A 21,453-nucleotide genomic window follows, 5' to 3' on the forward strand; every position below is an offset into this window, starting at 1 on the left:
AACCCCAGATGCAAATGTGGCTCAAATGCTACTTACCATTTTATTGGGTATCTGTTTTGTGCCAGGCATTGCCCTATGTTCCTGTAATAAAAGGTTACAAATTTGCAAGGTTACCATTATCCTCATGCCACACAGGAGGAAACAGAGGCTCAGATAGGCTTGATAACTACCCAAGGTCCCACTACCAGTTAGTGGTATAGCTGCTTGCAGAACCCTCATTTGTCTGACCTCCAACTCCACCATACTTTCCCTGTTTTACCATACTGCCTCCATAAGATCCATAAGTAACCTAACAAATGATTTCATTTCAAAAGCAATAAAGCAATATATATTTATTGTAGAGAAGTAGGAAATTGAGAGAAAGAAGAAAATGAAACCCACACAGACATAGGACCAGTGCATTAGTATCTTATCTTCCCAGACCTCTCCTCTGCAGATTCACCCTGCTCTCCTTTCCAAACCTGAACCCACTGGGCCCATGAAGACCCTTTGTTTAGCCTACACTATAAGTTCAGCTGTGCCCCATGAATATTTTCTACAGAGTTGATGACAACGAAGCAGTTGGGCCTTAGTGGACAGAGTGTTGTGGGCAGCAACCAGGAGATCTGTGTTTTAGTTTTGGTTTTACCACTGCCCTGCTCTGTGCTGTGAGGCAAGTGACTTCTCCCCTGAGGTTCTTCATTTCTTCATGGATAAAATGAGGGAATTAGATTCCATCGATCTCTGCTGTTCCTTCTGCTTTTGATACTTTTTAATTCTACAGTTATGCTTCATGTTGACTTTGTCAGGCTCATATAGAGGGAATGGACAGAGCTCTGTTCTTAGGATCGTCTGGTGAGCTTCTCCAGCATGTAGGCATTGCCTGCTGTCTCAAGGTGTGTCACTTACTGTTGGTCCCCTCATATTTTGGGCCCATGTCATTCTCACCACTTGGATCTTTCAGCAGAGAAGGTGAGAAACTTGAGGCCTAGGCAGATATAAGGTATGTTTGTAGAAGGAAGCTTTGAGGCTCATGGAACTAAAGGCTGGGAGATGTGGTAGTTTGATGAAGCTTCTTTCCTGCCCCATGCCTCATACGCACTGAAGGAAAGGAGAAGTGACTGTTAGGTGCCCCTCCATGGACAACAGATAATTGTCAGTAAGCTATAATAACTAGAGGGGGACAAAATGCTTCAGTTCCATCTCTTGAATTTTATAATTGCATGACAGTAGTAATGATCATTTTTGTCATGTACCTACTATATGCTAGTTATCTTATATACATTATCTCTAATCTAAAACCACTCTGCAAAGTGATGGTGATTATTCTGATGATTTACAAATGAGATCAGAGAAATACAGTAACTTGTCTATGCCCACGTAACTGCTGAGTAACATGTCTGGGATTCTGATGTAAGGTCCAGGCCTTAATGTTTTCTCTTCTGTCCTGCATCATAAATCTCTGCTGAATCATTTCCAACAGCTTAAAAACAAGTTCTGGTATTCATCCTAAAAATAATAACCACCACTCAGTAGCTTTCTGATTCTCTATTTTTTGAACGAGTTATCTACACACTTCAACTTATCCCTCAGCCTTCTTCAGCTTGTCTTCTGCTTCTGTCATTCAACTAGAGCTGTTTTTATCAAGGTCATCTAAAATCTCCATATTGCTTAATTCAGTAGACATTGTTTTTTCCTCTTTTCATCTTTGATACAGTTGACCACTCCCTCGTTTGTTCTGCCTGGCTATTCTCCTTTCTTTGGTCTCTTCTCCACCCATCTTCTAAATTGGTGTTCCTATAAATTAGTCCTGGATCCTCTTTTGTTTCTCTGAACTCCCTCCCTAAGTGATCCCAGTCTTTACCATGGTGTTAAATACCATCTGTGTGTAGATGACTTCCAAATTTATAGCTTCAATCCAAACGTTTCCTCTGATTTCCTAACTAGTGTGTTCAACTCTGTACTTGACATTTCTATTTAGATGTTTTACAGGCTTCTCAGACTTAACATATCCCAAATGGAACTCTTGGATCTTCCCCCAAACTTGTTAGTCTTTCCTATCTTCAAATGGTAATATTCTGCCTTTTTGCTCCCCAATTCCCAGTCCATCTGCAAGCCTGTCATTCATATCTGCTAACTATAGCTTAAACTATCCATCCCTCTCCATCTCTACTCTCCCTACATGAGTTAAGCCACCATCCAGTCTCACCTGGACTACTGCAGTCGCTTCCAGATTATTTTCTCCACTCCTACTTAGACCTTCTTCCAAACTGCTCTCTGTGTATGTCCGATCAAATATTTGAAGCTATAAACCAGAGTTTTTTCTCTTGATCAAAATTATTCAATGGCATTCTATTACCTCCCCCTACTGCCAAAAAAAAAAAAAAAAAAATCCGAATTCTTTACCATGACCTGTGGGACTCTCTGCGTGATCTGGAGCTTGCTTTATCTAGCAACTTTGTGTGATGCCACTTCCCCGTTTATCTCCTGTGCTTTAGCAGGACTCCTGTCCTTTTGGTTCCTTGATCATAACTAGCTCTTTCCAGACCCCAGAATCTCTGCCTAGCTCTTTTCTCTGCCTGAAACAACCCAGTGCCCTGTTTCTTGAGTGGCTGCTCCATTTCATCCTTTGGTCAATATTGTTGCCATCCCTGAGAAGCTACCTCTGACCACATTATCTCAGTAGGGCCTTTCCTTCCCTTCCATTTTCTTCTATCTTTGTTCCTTCTTTGATTTTGTAATATTGCTATTACAAGCTGTATGTTTTGTGGTATACTTGTTTATTATTTCTCTCTAACTAGACAGAAAGCCTACATAGGCAAGGGGTCCTGTCTATATTGTTCAGTGTTGTATATCCAGCACTCGTTACAGTGCCCAGTGTAGTTGTAGCTCAATTTGCAAAATGGGTAATGAAACTTAAAGTGAAGCTCACATGTAAAAGTTTGTTTCTCACTGGGAGACTAGAATCAAACTGTCCATCCCCATGCTTCATAACATTCATGCACTGGCCCTGTAAACAACTTCAAGATTAAGGAAAATGCTACTGGAGAGGCTCTGAATGGCGGATAGGCATTTAAAAGGCAGCATGAAGATTTAGGTCTGTGGCTTGAATAGTCATTGCTTTCCTCACTTGTTTTTCCATATTCACCTAGGCACGGGAAGCTACAAGAAGCATAGCTAAGGCTGGTCTTGGCCCTGGTCTCCTGGGTTCATTTCTGGAGATTTTCAAATGTGGTCTCCCTGGCTTAGTGAAAAATATGGTTTTTTGTTAAGACAACTATCTGAATTCCTCGCATACCTTAGTTCCTTAAACCAAGTTGAAAGCTTCCCAGGGAGGATTTTCATTGTGTTTAGTGCAGCGTGGCAGAATGGAAAGGACTTTGAACCAGAAGTTGGCTTGGATTTTTGTCTTAGTCCTGATTACCTTGGAAAACAAAATGAAAGTAAACCCTAAATAACAGTTTTCCTATCTGTGAAACATGACAATTGGGTGAGACGGTTTCTCCTAGCTTTTATCATCCTGAAATCTCTGATTCCTGTGGAAATTGTGGATGCTGAGGTAAACACAAAACTGCAGACTTTAAGGAAGCAGACCCTTTCCCCAAGGTCATTTGTATGGAGAAATAGTGAACACTCCCATAGACTACCCCAGCAAGTAGGAGAGAGAGAATGATAAATTCCTTGGAGATTCAGAACCCTTTAAGTTACCCTGTTTGACTTCCCTTGCCAGACCTTTAGTTTATTGGAAATTGTCCAAGGAAACAATCTTTTAGAGCCTACTGGTTTTAGGCTTTTGTTGACTTCTACTTCACTCCACCACGAATTGAAAAAGTGAATCAATTGGGAATAAGTAAGCTTGTGGCACCCCAAAAGAATCTTTTTCACTGTAATGCAAGCATCAGTCACTTGGTCACCCAGAGGACTACTCTTTCCTGAAAAATATGCAACAGATGAGAGAGAGAGAAAGCAGACTTCTTCCTCTATTCACAGGTATTATAAAGCTGAATCAGGAAGATTCTAACCCTAGTTTTTAATGTGAGTTTTAGTTTTCACAGTTGGCAACAGCTTGCATCCCTCTTTTTAATTGTTCCTACTCTGGACTGGCCTTTATACTAAATTCATTTCCATTTATTCTCAAAACATCCTTTGGGTTGGATGGTAGTGTCGCATTGTTCTTCCAGGTGAAGAAACTCAGGTGCTTAAAGGTTTTAAGTAACTTGCTAACTTTAGTCAGTGATTAGGTTGGGATTTGCACCAGGTAAATGAGTAATGATTCTTTCTCTGAGCCTGTGGGGTAACTAAACACATTTCCAGCATTTTTAATAGGAGCAGAAAGAGAGTAGGAAATTAATGACACACAATTCACAAGTCAGGTGTGCTCAGTCTCTGTCTTTTTCCTGGAGAATCCTGGGTGTTTTTTCTTTTCATCCAGTCCTATCAATACCCTTCCTTTCTAGGATGATACTTAGAGAGTATTCATTTTAAACATTCTAGAAGTGAAATCAAAACCTGAGTTAAAACACTGAACACTCAGGTTTTGTATGATCACGTAGTAGTGTTTCTTGAAAGCAAACCTTATTTGTAACTTAGAATCGTCCAGACCTGTTGCTTTAAATATTTTAATAAAACAGGATTTCCCCTCCCCCATTGAGGCCCACTTTTCTCCCCAATCACTTTAATTATGTGAGCTAGAATGCTGTTTCTCACACATCTTCAGTTCTCAACCTTGTTAAAATTAATCATATAATCCCCCTTTAAAACATAGTATTAAATCACCATAGTAACACAGTATCCAAGCTTTATAGATAAAACATAACAGCCATAAGAAGGTAGCGTTTGGTGTCCCCTTGACGGCCCTATAACTTTTATAGAAATGTGTTTCTTCTCCTGGCTGTGGAAGGTGGAGGGATAGCATTACTTACACCTGCTTTATGACCACGTTGCTTTTAAATTGCCACCTTGTTTTTGTTCACCTTCCTAGTTAAATAAGGAGAGTGGAACACTTTTTCTTTCTGAATTATTTTCTTATACTCTCTAACCACTCTCTAAGGGATGGAGTTGTCTCCTTAAATATGATCAGGCAGAGTCCATTGGCCTTTGTATTGGAATACCTTGAAAATTCTTTAATTTTAATTATTTATGTGGCTGTATAAGGGAGTTTTAGAAAGTCTACCCTATCTTTGAAAACTTAATTCATATCATACCCAAAGACTCAATAAGAATTCTGCCTTTGGAAAAAGCTTGGTGGTAAACCATTATTTTTAAATTTCTTCTGATAATTTATAAAGTAATTAATAGCTTATAGCATAGATTTGACTATTTTACCAATTTGAATATGCTTTGTAAAATACAATATGAGTTGATGAGTTCCTTTGAATAACTCAGTGTTGAATTCTAGCATATTATGTTAATATAAACTCAGGTATTAGAATTTGGATTTTTTAACCAAAAATACCTTTATTTTAATCTTCAGAGAAAAAACTCTTCTTTTTCTGAGGTAATTACCATTACTTACAAAAATGGATATACATCTTCAAAGCATTTCCCTTTAATGCGAAATTTAGCTTTATGGGATCTAAACATTTAAAGGTAAAAAAGCACATTCTATTTTGTTGCCGTTATAAGACAAAACTGAATCTAGCATAAGGTAGGGTAACCCATTCACTCTTCAGGTTCTTCTCTGACAGGAACCAGCATTATTATATTATTTCCACTTAGCAAAATCTGCTCTGATTTAATTATACTTCTTCCTGGCCAGGTGTGGTGGCTCATGCCTGTAATCCCAGCACTTTGGGAGGCTGAGGCGAGCGGATCACTTGAGGCCAGGAGTATGAGACCAGCCTGGCCAAGACAGCAAAACCTTTTCTCTACTAAAAATACAAAAATTAGTTGGGTGTGTTGGTGCACACTTGAAATCCCAGCTACTCAGGAGGCTGAGACATGACAATCACTTGAACCTGGGAGGCAGAGGTTGCAGTGAGCCAATATTGTGCCACTGTACCCCAGCCTGGGTGACAGAACAAGACTGTGTCTCAAAGTAATAATAATAATAATAACAACAATAATACTTCTTCCCTCTGGTGTGATTTCAAACTCAGTGACCTCTTCCAGTCCATACTGACAAAGTCATCAAGTCCTAGAAGAGTATCCACAATTTCTTTATTGCTCTTCACCACAATGTGAATTCTTTTGTCTACAAGCTCTAGCAGCAACAGCTGGGCAGGGAGGTGCCATAACTATGTAGTTAGCCGCCATAACTATGACGGAAGTGGGATGTTTAGATTTTTAAAATGGAATGAAATCCAAGCTAACTGGTAAACTGATTTTAAAAACTGGATTTTTAGACATTTTACAATTTTAAAAAAAGAGTGTGGCTGGGCGCGGTGGCTCATGCCTGTAATCCCAGCACTTTGGGAGGCTGAGGCAGGTGGATCATGAGGTCAGGAGATCGAGACCAGCCTGGCTAACATGGTGAAACCCCGTCTCTACTAAAAATACTAAAAATTAGCCGGGCATGGAGGCGGGCGCCTGTAGTCCCAGCTACTCAGCAGGCTGAGGCAGGAGAATTGTGTGAACCTGGGAGGCAGAGGTTGCAGTGAGCCGAGATCATACCACTGCACTCCAGCCTGGCAACAGAGCGAGACTCCATCTCAAAACAAAACAGAGTTTCTGTAATCTGATTAGTATTATGTTTTTAAACTTTTTAAAAATAGATGTTTGAATGTTGCGCTTATGTGTGGTTTTAAAATTTTTGTATTGATACATTTTTAGCTTTTTTCTTTAAATGTGTTTCTTTAAAATGTTGTTTCCATTTCTTAGCACCATGCAATGCTAGACATTTTGGTTATTTCTGTCCTCTAAAATAGGAAATATGTTTCTCATAAATTCAGAAATTATGAAAGATATAGAAATTTAGGAAAGTAACACCTAAGCATGCCCTCTTAACAGTTTGAATTTCAGCTCCTACCCTTTGTAGCTGTGTGAATGTGATTCAGTTACCACCTATTCTGGTCCTTAGTTTCCTTTTCTGTAAAATGGGAACATCCTCTAAATTTTGTGGTTGTCATGAGAGTCAGGGAGATGGTCGACGCATATATGATGTCTAACTTTGTGGCTGGCACATAGTAACATTTACCTTCTGCTCTGGCAAGCACTCTTATTATCTGAACTAGGGAAGTTCTCAGGTGAGGATTGTTAGCAGCAAGCTGGTAGAGTGGCCTGTGGAATCAGAGCGAGGGTTAAAATCCAGCTTTTTGCCACTGATCAGCTGACCTTAGGCAATGCCTCTCTAGACTATTTCTTCATCAGCAAAATGAGGTTAATAGAGGGCACCTTTCGGGATTGATGCACTGACTAACAGAGCTGCCTCAGAGACTGAACTCAATAAGGAGAAGGTATGATAGCTCTGATTATTTGATTTCTGAGGTGGTCACTAGAATGGGCTGCCAGCTGTCTTTTTTTTTTTTTTTTTTTTTTTTAACTAGCTTACAGTCTGTTCCCTTGAAGTGTGTAAATTTTAAGAGTTCCACTGAGAGAGGAAATGTTATAAGTTCAACGACTCATTGTGATTAGATACTTTATCAAGAAACTTACTGCACATTCATTTTCCCCTTTGTTCTGCCTTTGCTGCAGCCTCACAGTTAGTCAAGTTGGCCAGAACTTCACGTTCGTGCTCACTGACATTGACAGCAAACAGAGATTCGGGTTCTGCCGCTTATCTTCAGGAGCGAAGAGCTGCTTCTGTATCTTAAGGTAAGGGAGAAGGCTTGGGCTGTTGGCTCATTCTCTGAAGCAATGTCAGCTTCTGCGTTACTCTTCCATAATTAAATCTTCCAGCTGTTCATTTCATTTTCCTATCTGTTTCCCACAAGTCACTGCATTTGGGGAGAAGGACTTCACAGTGTTGTTCTTGCACTGTAAGTTCTGCAGATAATTGTATTTATTTATTTGTATCACATCCCTTGGGTGGGAAAGGGGACCATCTCTTCTGAGTAGTTTGTGGAAGCCAGAAACTCAGTGTGGCTTCAGTGCCTTCTGCTGTTATCTGGAACTGTCAGAAATTAGCCTGTTAGACTTTCTCTTGGACATTTTGTGTATGTAAGATTATTAATAAAGTATGTGTCTGTGGCTCAGGACATCTTGCAGACACAGACTGTGTCCGCCTTAAAGTAACACCCTTGCCCCCTTTGGGTCAGTGAATGAAGAACTGTGTCCCATTTTGGCTGCTTCTCCAGAGATTTGAAAAAAGTGCAGAATCGTGTAAGAAGGCTTCTTCAGGTCTTCTAAAAGCCCCTCATACACCAGAGCCACACTTGCTTAAGGCTCTGTTTCCTTCTGCCAGAGGGGTAAGCCATGCTCTGGGGTGGGAGGATGTGTGGAAATCCAATTTTGGAGCTGCTGGCTCTGTGGACTCCTGCTGGGCGCCTCCTGAGGGGGAAGTAAAGGCATCCCCCATGCTCCCCTCTCCATCTGCCTCAGTTAAGTAGGTGTCAGAGGGGCCTGCCTCCTGTCTCTCTCTGCTCGTGTGGAGCAGTCAGGGCACGGCAGCTGGAGGTGCCCATGACAAAACCCGGGCCCCCAGGCTTGAGTTGGGCCTGGGCCTGGGGATAAAAGGCCAGACCCTCTATGGATTCCAGAAAGGGTAGCTCTCTGCAGCACTAGTCCTCTGCACTTTCTTCTTCTCATCAAGAAAAGACTCCCCCACCGACTCCTGTCCCCCAAACCCACATACTCTCACACCATAGGGGAGGAGGGACTGACTTTGGAAGTTCCCATGCTCACTAACTGTCAATCTGGACTGCTATACATTTGCATTTCTCTATACAAATCTTAGTATCATTAGTACTTTTAATCAGTGAAGTCGACTCTCTTCTGCACCAAGGATAGCATTTGTAACCTGGGCACGAGAGGATGACTGCCAGAGAGGCTTTAGCAAGCAGGCTGCTTTGGGAGATTCTGTGTGTTCTGTTGTTCTCAAGCACGCCTCAGTAGCCCAGGCCCAAGAATTACCTGCCCGGAGTATTAGACTTTGATGTAAATGATTATTTACATTTGGATTTAACAGTGTGATCTTTTTCTTTTTAAAGAAAAATTTCTCTTTCAGTTTTGTCTGTTTTGTCTGTTATATTTCAGCCCTGGCCAGGCCACTGCATATTTATACAGTTGGCCCTTGAACAATGTGGGTTTAAGGGTACTGGTACCCCCACACAGTTGAAAATCCGCATATAACTTTGACTCCTCAAAAACTCAACTATGGCCAGGTGCGGTGGCTCACGCCTGTAATCCCAGCACTTTGGGAGGCCAAGGTGGGTCAGGAGTTTGAGTCTGGTTGTCAGGGGTTTGAGACCAGCCTGAGCAACATGGAGACACCCGTCTCTAACTAAAAATACAAAAATTAGCCGGGCGTGGTGGCGTGGCATGCCTGTAATCCCAGCTACTTGGGAGGCTGAGGCAGGAGAATTGCTTGAACCCAGGAGGTGGAGGTTGCAGTGAGCCAAGATTGTGCCACTGCACTCCAGCCTGGGCGACAAGAGCGAAATCCCATCTCAAAAACAAAACAAAGCAAAACAAAAAGAAAACCCCACAAAAACTTTACTAATCCATAGCCTACTGTTTGCTAGAAGCCTTACCTGTAACATAAACAGTTGACTAACACATATTTGTATGTTGCATATATTATATTTTATATAAATTACTGTATTCTTACAATAATTAAGGAAGGGAAAAGTTATTAAGAAAATCACAAGGAAGAGAAAATATATGTGCTGTTCATTAAGTGGAAGTGGATCATCCTAAAGGCCTTCATCCTCATCATCTTCACGCTGAGGAAGAAGAGGAGGAGTTGGTCTTGCTGTCTCAGATGTAGCAGAGGTGGAAGAGGTGGAAGGGAGGCAGGAGAGGAAGGTGTGACTTTTACTTTTAAAAACTCCACATATTGGCCAGACACGTGGGTTCACTCCTGTAATCCTAGCAGTTTGGGAGGCTGAGGCAGGCAGATCACCTGAGGTCAGGAGTTCAAGACCAGCCTGGCCAACATGGTGAAACCCCGTCTCTAAAAAAAAAAAAAAAATACAAAAATTAGCCGGAGTGGTGTGGGGGGTGCCTGTAATCCCAACTACTTGGGAGGCTGAAGCGCGAGAATCGCTTGAACCCAGGAGGTGGAGGTTGCAGCAAGCTGAGATCATGCCACTTCATTCTACCCTGGCCAACAGAGCGAGACCCTGTCTCAAAAAAAAAAAAAAAAAAAAAAAAATCTATGTATAACTGGACCTGAGCAGCTCAAGCCTGCCTTGTCCAAGGTCAACTATGTATTTGTTTGGAGGTGGTGAGGCTTAAACTGAGTTCTTAGAGTTTTGCAAAAAGGTTTTTCCCCATAATATGTTTGGGTTACAATGTTTCTTTCCAAGCTATGTGTGTGTATGTGTATGTATACTCTAAACTGGCACTATCACTCAGCAAATCTTGATAATAGAAAAGTATTTATTTAAAAATTTACGCTTAAATTTGCTTGTCTCTGATTCTGATGTGTGACTTTGTGTGCCTATACAGGTAGGATCACGGATTTCATATTTGTGAGAAGCCAGTTGAATAGTCTTTGTGCTGTCATCCTTTAGAATGAAAAACAGCAGCAATTGATGTGTTTTTAAAGTCTGTTATAATAGGTTAGAACTATGGAGAAAAATTCGGTGGGTTAATTCATTCATTTGTGTGTCAGTTCTTAATTGAATGCCTACTATTAGCTAGTCCCTGTCCTTGAGGAGTTCCCAGACTAGCTGGGGAGATGGATGATCACAATACAGCGTGCTGTGTCTAATACACAGAATGATCCCAAGGCATAGTGTCTTCTTACTGTTGCTTTTCTAGTGCCAGAGGATAGTGACTGTGGCTAAAAATACAAGAGTCCTAGATGAATTCTGGAACATGAACTTTATGAGTATCTAATATGAGGGCAGAGAAGCTATCTTTTCCAGCTTGTGTGGAAATAAAGAGCACACCCACTGACACTTTCCCTGTGTTGGGTTTGGGAACATTGCTAAGCGGAATCTAGCATGTAAATGGAAGGGTTTACTGTTAAAACTGGATGACTGGTTGGCAGTATATCCATTGGGGAGTGGAGAAGTCTGCCAAGAGAATGAGGGCTCAGTTTGGGTCTAGGTTACATTGTTGCATTGTCCTCTTCTGCTGCTCAGTCTCCTTGCTTTCTTCAGATACTTTCTCTTTAGTTAACCTGTGCCTTGAGGTCCAATCACCCTTCACAGTGTGCCCAGGGCTATGGCTCAAGTGTGCTCATAAACCACCTCTACTTTTGCTTTCTATTTCTTGTCTTAAGGAATGTAGCTCTCTGTTATGGCATCTATGCACACATAGCCCCTGTGGTTCCAGGATTTAGCTTCACTTCCTCCCTGCCTGATCTCCCAAACTACTATGCTTCCTGGCCCATATGAACTACTCAGTCTCTACTTTCACATGTTTACCCATCCTCCCAGACTCAGCCTAGGCACTTCAACAGAGTAGCCTTCCCCATGTAGAGGTAATCATTTCCTCTCTGGCACACCCAGTGTGCTTTGCATTCTTCAGTTACACACTTATAACCTTGGTCCTCCTTTGTTTTCCTCCTATTGGAAGGTCAACTCTTTAGGGGTAAAGGCTGGATCTTAATTAACTATGTATCTCCAGCACTTAGTGTAATGCTTAACCAAGATATTGTGTGCATTGTGATCAGAGAAGGGGAAATGCATCAAGAATGGGAGGGCAGGGCACCAAAGACTTTGAATGAGAGGACAAGTGTCATGGGACATAAATTCAGAGAGGAAATATGAAATAGTTGTTGGAAGAAGTGTGGTGCATATTACCAAACTCATTTCATGCTAGTTATAAGAGATGCACCTTTTAATCTCACAGTGGAGGTTCAATATTGAGTGATAGGCATTTTGTCCATGAAAGGTTAAGCCATCTGTATTTTAAAATTTAAACTTAATTTCACAATGAAAGATTTTTAGACACCCTTTATGCAACATAACCTACTTATTAAGTTCCTTTTTATTTTCTGTTCCTCCCCACTAGGGCATGAGCTCCATGAAGGCTGGGAATTTTTATGTTTTTTTCTCCCCCATAAATACATCCAAAGTTTATTGAAGAATATTCTGGCTCATAGCTGACACTCTCAGCTAGTCAGGGAACTCCTCAAGGACAAGGACTTAGCTAGTACTTGTTTTATGAAGGAATGAATGGGGAAATAAGCCCATGTTTATTAAAAAACATTAAAAACATTGGTTTGAACTCTTTATACCAGCTAACCTTGGCAGAAACCTAGTTGTACCAAACAAGTCCCGTTAACACAAATGCCACTATAAATCAAATGCATTATTTCCTCCCATAGTTGACTAGTTCCTGTCACTGAAGAATTTTACTCCTCCTTGAGATTTGCCACATTATTTAATGAGTTCCTGGATGGGAGTTGATACTAAATTAAAAACACCAGCTAGGAGAACAGTTATTATGGATTAGTTACTCTCCATAAACACAGGGATGTGAGAGCATTTTAGCATTTTCAGATTGCACCATCTAAGTCTGATGCAATATATTGCATTTATCTCTGAAATCTTTCAATATTATAAAACAAAGTGACCTAGAATTGAAATTTTGTTTTGACATTTGATATTTGATTTGCCCCAATGGCACATACTCCATCAAGGCCAAAACTGTAATGAAAGATGCTATTTCTAGCCAACTTCTGATTCTGGATCAACAGAAGGAACACAAGAGTTCAAAGCTTTAAATTTGTGTTTGAGGGTTATGGGGAGATATGTCATACAATAATTAAATACCTTTTGTCTTTTATAAAGGAACTGCACAAATATTTGCCCTATAGTTTTCTCCGCCTTCCATTGGGATCTTATTGAAGCTCTTAAGAAAGCTGTAACTGTCCTTACACCCAAATAAAACTCTATTTTTATTATACATTTTGGGAAGAAAAAACTTTTTTCCTCAAGATGCTGTCTAAATTTTTTTAGTTTAACTTTATAAATTTTTATTCAATTAAAAAGTATCTGAGTACCTAGTATATACCCGGAATGGGCAATACATAACACTTGGTCTCTGGCCTTCACTTATCTCAAGGCCCCTTAACATAAACACAGAGATCTAGCCCCAGGTCTCCATTTGCAAACTCTTCAGATATCACAGTCATCCAAGATTTTGATGAGCTGAACTTTCTGAACTTGGTAGTACAAAATTAAAAAAAAAACAAAAACAAAAACTAAGTACTTCTTGTCATTTACCAAATATAAAATCTAATATGTTTCTAGGTACACTATTCACGGACCACCTCTGATTTTGATATCCACCTCCCACTGCACTTCTGCTACCCTCACTCTTTTAGGAACTGCTCAATCTTTGGGATGGGAAAATGTAAACAAGTAATTAAAATATAATGTGATCAGTGTTGTTTTAAGAAAATATATTTATGTGTAAGGTTCTTCAGAGTCACAGATTAGACAGTGCCCATCTCTAACTTGAGAATAAGAGAAAGTGTTACTGATGGGTTCCAGTTAAACTGAGTCTTGCAGAATGAGTGGGGGCTTGCCTGGAGGAAGATGGGAGAACAGCTCTCTAGGCAGTGAGAGCTGATACGCAAAGGCCCCAAGAAATGAAAGGTATAGGAAGATGAAAGGATGCTGAGAATGCAATGAGAGAGAGCAATAGCAAGAGATGATGCCATGGAAGTCTGGGGCCCAATTGTGAGGGGTGTGCTCAAGATTTTAGATTTATCTGGTAGCAAATGGAATGCTGTCAGCTGGTTTCGAGTAGACATTAGGGATGCTGATGTTTGTAGACCAATGCGAAAGTAATTTTTTGGAATGTGAAATGTGCTTGGGTTTTTCTGGTTATTGTTTGAGGGGATGTTGCATGTCACTTTGGAGGTAGCACCCAGATTTAGACTGGATTTTTCAAACCTCAACTGCAGGGGTTTTGTTTTGTTTTCTTTTAAAAACAAGGATAGTGATCGTCCTTCCTTCCATGCTACTTGGCCTATAGACTTGAGTCTAAACCTGAGTGTTGTTCAGTGAGAACCTTCTTCCTTCTGGGGCACTTTCTGATCTCATGACTGGAATGACCATTGCATCCATTCTTAGCTGTGTTACATTCATTTTCACTTGAAACACAGAAAAGCTCCGTTTCCACGGAACAAAAAAGAAGCTAGAAGTAATAAAGGAGTCTGGTTTTAAGAACTTTGGCTTCCCTTGCTGACTGTTCCAGTGTTTTTAAGCAACACAGACAGTTCAGGAATAAAATCAAAGGACTCTGTTTCCTCAGGCAGGTGCGGTGGCAGAAGCCCTTTTGAATTGTGTGTTAGCTGCTTTAGTTTGAAATAAGTGTTTGAGAGGTGGGGGAGGGAGTCAGGAGGAAGGCTGTGGGGACAGCTCCCAGATTTTTACCTTGAAAGCAGGTGCTGCTGAAATATTCCAGAAACAGATGGAATCTCCTTTTCTTGTTTTAAGCTATTTATGGTTGTCTCGCCCGAGGGTACCCTGCTATACAAAAATGCACAGCCTGATGTTTGAGGGCAGTTGGGCATCAAAGCTGGGGCCCCTCTGGGAGAAATCAGCCTTTCTTCCCAGTGCCTTAAATGCCATTCTGGAAACCTGGGTCTTTCATACCGTTTAACAGAGGACTTTCCTTTGCCTTTTGAGTGTTTCTGTCTCTCTGGAACGGTTTGATTTCTTTTTAATTCTTCTCCTTAAAAGTAAGCTGGGTACTGTGTTGTTCTTGTTATTCTCTGGATGGTCAGTTGGCAGAAGGCCCCACTGCTAAGGCAGATTGATAATTTCACCGACTGTGGGTCTCAGAACATGGCTTCCGTCAGAAGCTGAACATAGAGGATGGGCCAGGGAGGCTGCTCTTTCCTAGGCCCAGAGCCCTTCTGAGTTCCTCAGTATTCTGAAAGGCTTGTGTGGGTGCAGGGCACAAGGTGCTCTTCCAAACATCACTTTGTGGGAGGTTATAACTATTTTCTCTGAATTAAAAAAATGAAGTGGTTGGGGAATGTTGCGTGTTTTATTGCCATACAGATGCCTTCATACTTAGAAACATATATAATCCTCTGGGGAGCCACAACTCAACAGTAGTAACAAGCTGTACAGTTTAAAGAAAATCACCTTTGAAGGGAAGAAAGAGAAATAGCTGAAACTGCCCTTGCACTCCCAGCGGCCTGCTGTTGGAGGTTGATTTGAGGGCTGGGAAGCTGCGCAGTTGGAAGGACAGGTGTGTCTTCTGCAGTGGCCATGGGGGCTGGAACCAGCAGCCAGCCTCAGGCTGTCCACTGCAGGGGGAAGCTCCCTTTCTCCTCCTGATCCTTTTTGGAGGACACTATCCTGGCACAGCCTTCCCTCAAGCAACCTGACCCTAGGGTTGTAGGGTATTTGGAACTCCAAGACTTTGGCTAAAAGAGATTTTTTATTTTTGAGACGGAATGAGTTGTAAACCTTACAAGAGGTGTGATATTTTCTCACTCTGTTCTGGAAACAGAACACTTCCTTGTCATAATGCTCATGAAGCTTAGTACAGGGCAGGAAGTGAAACCACCTCAAGAACTCCGGGAGTGTAGTTCTGCCTTGTTTTTTGCTCCCCACCCACCCCGCATTCTTCAATCATTTTGCTACCTCTAGCGACTACTGGTGATGGCTAATGTTACTTCATCATTTTGGACATGGATAGACTAACACTGGATAACTCACTACAGAGGATTTGGAGTGGAAGGCAGGAATTAGCATTTATCAACATTTATTTAATATGCCAGCTGGTTTATATAATTTTCATTTATTTTTATAGCAATCTTATGAAATTATCTCCATTGTAGAGATAAAGGGTTTGAGGCTGAGAGAGATGCAGTGACTTGCCTAAGATCTCGAGGAGAAAGTTAAGGAATCTGGTTTGGAAGCTAAAATCCAACCCAAAGTTTATACTCTCAACTGAAAATTCTGTCTTCCTACCACCAAAGCAACATTTACTGCTTTCAAAAGGTTATTCCTCCTCTCTTTCTATATGTATATATTTAGCTTAAAAAGACATAATGAGTAGCTTGCCCTTGCAGAATGAGCTCAGAGGTGAGCTAAAAGAGCTTTCAGAAGTAATGTACTACAGTTCACCCTCATCTTATAAATAATGAAAATGAAACATGAATAAGACAGGAAGATTTTTGTTCCAAGCTCTTTGGCTGGTGAATGACAGTCTTCTGACCTCCAACCCAGGGTTTTGCCCGTGTTGTGGCAATGATTCTTCCAACTCAGGAGAATAAGCCCAAGGCCAGCTGGAACTAATGTTTCTTCAAGACTCAGTAGCCCCTGATTAGTGTTAAAGAGTCACATTCCCATTTGGTTAGCATCATTATGACCAATGTGAATAATCCAACTATGTGATTATAGAGTGAACAAGATGAACAGTTCTGTTTAAATCCAATGCAAGGTATGTTTGAATGGAAAACCAGTGAAATAGAGCCTGTCTTTTGAAAGAAGCTCAGAATTCCACATGAGGGACCCTTTTTGGGAGATGGAAAAGCATTCTACAGGAGAGGCTCCTTGGTGCTTTTTGATTGAGTTTGAGTGTCAACAATTTTTCTTGGACCTCCCTGCAAGCCAGCCACTTTTCTTCAATAGCAATAAGCAGAAGGCATTTATCTGAGCCTGATCTTTGCTTTTCACTGGGTGGGAGGTGGAAAAGAAAATGACTCAAAATACACCTCACGCCTAAAATTGCCCTTTGCTTCCAAGCTACGCTCTTAAGAGCAAGATAGACTCCTGAATACAGGAGTCTGAATTTAAGTTGTCTGGCCCTCTCAAGGATCAGTTTTAGAAGCAGTAGGAAGCCTAACATCTCTCCATCATGGAGAGGCCCCGAGAGACTGCAATAATAGTGTACTTCTTTACAGAAAAATCATGGTGCCATGATTGAAGTTTGAAGAAGTTTGAAGACCCCACAATTCCAGCAATCAATTATGAGCCACTTATTTTTAGGATGTTATTTTTTAAGATTATAAAGATATACTTTCTCATTAGAGAAATTTGGAAAACTGCAGAAAAGAAAAGAAATTTGTCATCCCAGCATGCTGATAATGACTAAGGGTGTTTCCTTCCCTGAATTGGGATGATGCTGTAGGTATAATTCTGTATCTAACTTTTTCACTTATTAAATTGTAAGCATCTTTACATATCATTAAATATTCTTTCCTGAGAATGTTTTTAATTACATAATTTATTTGTGTGAGATTGATTTATAATACAAGGAAAGAAGCTCTTAGTAATCTGAAAGAATATTTCTTGCTAAGGCTTATCATAATTCTTTTTAAAAATGCATTTGCTGTACTGTCGTCATTCAGCTAACTACTTGGTATTTTTTTAAGAAACACTCAACTATTTTTTTATCTTAACATGTGAGCTATTACCTGATTCCTGACAATGAAGAATAGTTATTAGCTTCTGAAGCAATGAACAGAAGAGTATAAAAATAGTATCAAAAGTCTTGGTTAAAATCAAGTGGCAAATAACGTGTTGAGTTTATGTTTCCATATTTTATTTTGTATATTTACATCTTCAGAGTAAGTAATTTTTATTAGCATGAGTTGTAAAATGCAAGTTGTAACATTAAGGGAACACTTTTAAAATTAGATAGCAATATAATTTTGAAATTAGAATATATTACATTCCAAGTGAAAGCAAATTACATGTATCTCAAAACTTTATATAAACTTATGGAAGCTTTAAACATTGTAGAGAAAATTAAATTCTATATATTGTAGTATGCAGTGGAAATTAAATAGGCTTTGATTTCCTGCTCATGGGACTTGAAACTACCAGTGATCTTACACAAAACCAAGGGCAATTGTTGTGCTTTAGCTCAATCCACAAGTGTTAAATATCACATGGAGATTTTTAATCCCTTATCTATAATGCAAAGCAATATTTATTACAGAATTAATTCTGAGAGGCATCATTTATGGTTTCTAATCCATTCTACTTCAGATGCCTTTGAAGTGAAGTGGTAGGGTTTTGCGTGTGGGGTTGATTGTCCCGTTGTTCATTTGCACAGTCTGGTATTTTCACTCGCTCTTGATGTGAATTATGCAGCAAATTCACCAAAATGCAGCAAAAAGGCTTGGCTTGAAAACTTTTACATTTTAAAAACCCATTTTAAGAGTGTGGTGGAAGAAGAAGTTGGGTGAAATTCAGTGTCCTGCAGTTTGTTGTCTAAGCTCCTTGTGATGACTGACTGATTTCTTTTTTATTTTAATATTTTAATTTTAAAATTCTGGTTCCATCAGAAAACAAGTTTTTAAGTGGTTAAAAAACAAAAACACACTGCAAACAAAAACAACCCCAAGCCAAAAGAGACTCTAAAGAATGTCTGTTTGCTAGTATACTGTTTTCTGCTGAGCTAGGATTTTTACTGTCACTTTTGTAAATTTAGTAATTTTGGATACCAATTTTGGAGAAACTTTAATTTGTACTTTTTCTCTTTTATTAGTATATGAAAATTATACCCAATATCGATCATCCTTATTGAGTAAAGATAACTGTTGTCCTCTGACCCCTGAAAACAAAACTTGTATAAGTATCTTTTCATTTTACTCTTTGTTAACATTCTCCAGAGATTGCAATTCTAGGTCTTTTTATTTGAAGGGATGGTTTAACTTTCAAGGACTCCCATGAACTTGTCCATTCCTCAGATTTAGTGTACTCGAGTGTCCCTAATCTGAACGTCCACAATTCAAAATGCTCTAAAAGCTTTTTGAACACCAACACGATGCTCAAATGAAATGTTCATCAGAGCATTTTGGATTTCCAGATTAACAGTGCTCAATATTCTGCAAATATTCCAAAATAAAAAAAAAATCTAAAATCTGAAACATTTCTGGTCCCAAATGTCCCAAATGTTTTGGATAAGGGATATTCAAACTGTATTGTAATGGAACAAACATTGGTGCTATACTTTGATTTTTTTTCAATCTTCTTAAAAACTGGATTTATAATAAAAATATTTTAACTTGGCTGTCATTTGTTCTTTGTCTCAGTTATTTCAGTGGCAAATTGTGGATAATACTAATGCAGAATATTGTTCTGAAGATTAAATAAAACAGTAAATACTTGATAAAGTTCCCTGTATATTATATCCATTGTGTAAATGTTTGATCACAACCCTGTGCTTTTCCTTTTGTAAATTGTGAAATATAACCTGCAAACAGAAAAGGGCATCGAATGTACATATACACATTCACAGACACATAAGTAAACATAAATATACAGCAAATACCCATGTGATTACCATCGAAGTTAAGAAATTACTAGCACGCTGATATTAATTTTTCCAGCTATGTATACATCCCTAAGTAGTATAGTATAGCTTTATTTGGTTTTGAACTCTCTGAGTTGCCTTATACAATTTACAATTGTTATTTTCAGTCTTACTTCTTTTGCTTAACCTTTGAGATTCACCCATGCTGTTGCTTATAGTTGTAGTCTGTTTTCTTTGCTAGCTAGTGTTCTGTGTTGTATGATGATATACCACAGCTGGTTTATGTAATTTTCATTTATTTTTATAGCAATCTTACGGAATTGTCTCCATTGTAGGGATAAAAGGGTTGAGTTCTTTATGCATGTAACTGTAGGTGGCCATTAGACTGTTTCTAGCATGTGACTTTTATGACCATTCTTGAACAGCTATACTGGTGCACATAGACTTAACTTCTGTGTACTGTATGTATCTAAGGAGTTGAATAGTTGTGTCATAGGACATGTATATTATTGACTTTATTGGGATAAATGCCAAATTGGGCAATTTTATTCTATTAAGCCCAATCAACTTTATTGGGATAATGCCAAATTGTTTCCTTACGTGGTTTCACCATTTTCTGCTTCTGCAAGGTGTGGATGAGCATTCTGTGTGCCACACTGCTGCCACTTGCTCCTTGCTTTTTAAAGAAGATACACCAGCATACACTTCACTTTTTTCAAAGCCCATGAGATGTAGGTATTATTACCCTTATTTACTTCTCCAAACATTAATCTGGTTTTGTCGTTTGCAGAGGTATTGCTAGAGAAGGAGGCAGTCCCTGGAGTTGTGAGAGAAAGTTGATCATTATCTGAAAGGTAAAATGAGTTACACGGTGGCATGGCATAAGAGTGTGGTCTAGCGTCAGAGTAGGGCCTGCATTCCAGTCGTCTTGATTTGGAAATGAGCTTCTGGTTACTCCATTTACTCTGTCCTAGCCTTAATTTCCTCATATCTCCTTTTTTGGTGAGGATTAGAGATAATATAAGTAGGCCAGGCACGGTGGCTCACGCTTGTAATCCCAGCACTTTGGGAGGCCGAGGCAGGTGGATCACCTGAGGTCGGGAATTCGAGACCTGCCTGGCCAACATAGTGAAACCCTGTCTCTCCTAAAAATACAAAAATTAGCGGGGCATGGTGGTGTGCGCCTGTAATCCCAGCTACTCGGGAGACTGAGGCAGGAGAATTGCTTGAACCTAGGAGGCGGAGGTTGCAGTGAGCTGAGATTGCACCATTGCACTCCAGCCTGGGCAACAGGAGCAAGACTGTGTGTCCAAAAAAAAAAAAAAAAAGAGCTGATATAAGTAAAGAACATTGGCAAGGTGGTCGTGGACATCTCACCACATCGCGTAGTATGGTAGATATTGAAAGGTAGACCAATTGTCATAGGTGAGATGTATGTGGGCATGTATGCGACAAAGTGCACTTGAGCCTAGGTTATGCCAGCTTACAGATGACACTTGATAATGAGGTAGGCACTTACACACTGTTGGTCAGGTTGTAAAATGGTCCAGCATTCTTGGAAAACAATTGGCAATATATATTCAAAACCTTTAACATTTTTTCCACGTTGGGGAATCTGTTTTATGAAAAACTCAGAAATATAAGTACAGATATATGGACAATGACATTTAGCACATAGAGTGAAAAGTTAGAAACAATTTTAAGGCCTAGAAATAGAGGATAGTTAAATTTAGTTAGATACCATGAAGCCATTAAAATTGGTTTTGGTGATTATTTGATTACATGGAAAATATCCAGTACTTAAGGTTATAGAAGAAAAGCAAGAGACACATTTTTATATATGATATTATCTCCATTTTGTAAAAAATACGTAAGAAAAAAATGACTTGGGTGATCGGATCCCAAAGTATTAATGAGAATAGTTAAGTAATGTTATCATGGGTGTTTTTAATTTTCTTCTCTTTAATGAAGTAGTTATCCTGGATGTTCCATCAAGCTCAATCCAAATATTCACTGCACAATAATTTACATATTTTTTAGTTTGGAAAAATTATAACCACCTTCATATATCTATCTCATGATTTCAAATATAGAATGCCACAAACGGCAGTACTTTAGCTACTAAGATAGTAACTGATTCTCTAGTGTGTGTTTCCCCACTAAGTTTGTGAAATGGACTTGCACTCT

The 21,453-nt window shown here is 39.6% G+C and overlaps 1 protein-coding gene across 23 annotated transcripts in view; it reads left to right on the top strand.

The window, feature by feature from the left end:
* The window catches only part of DENND1A (DENN domain containing 1A), a 544,513-nt gene that overhangs the window by 163,792 nt on the left and 359,268 nt on the right, over nucleotides 1-21,453 (top strand). For all 23 annotated transcript variants that reach the window (XM_077968018.1, XM_015116876.3, XM_077968015.1 and 20 more), the window contains one exon: nucleotides 7,612-7,731. In XM_077968018.1, the coding sequence (XP_077824144.1) occupies nucleotides 7,612-7,731 (120 nt within the window). The remainder of the gene's footprint in view (nucleotides 1-7,611; nucleotides 7,732-21,453) is intronic.

The sequence above is a fragment of the Macaca mulatta genome, chromosome 15 (assembly GCF_049350105.2).
Source record: "Macaca mulatta isolate MMU2019108-1 chromosome 15, T2T-MMU8v2.0, whole genome shotgun sequence".
NCBI classification, from domain to species: domain Eukaryota; kingdom Metazoa; phylum Chordata; class Mammalia; order Primates; family Cercopithecidae; genus Macaca; species Macaca mulatta.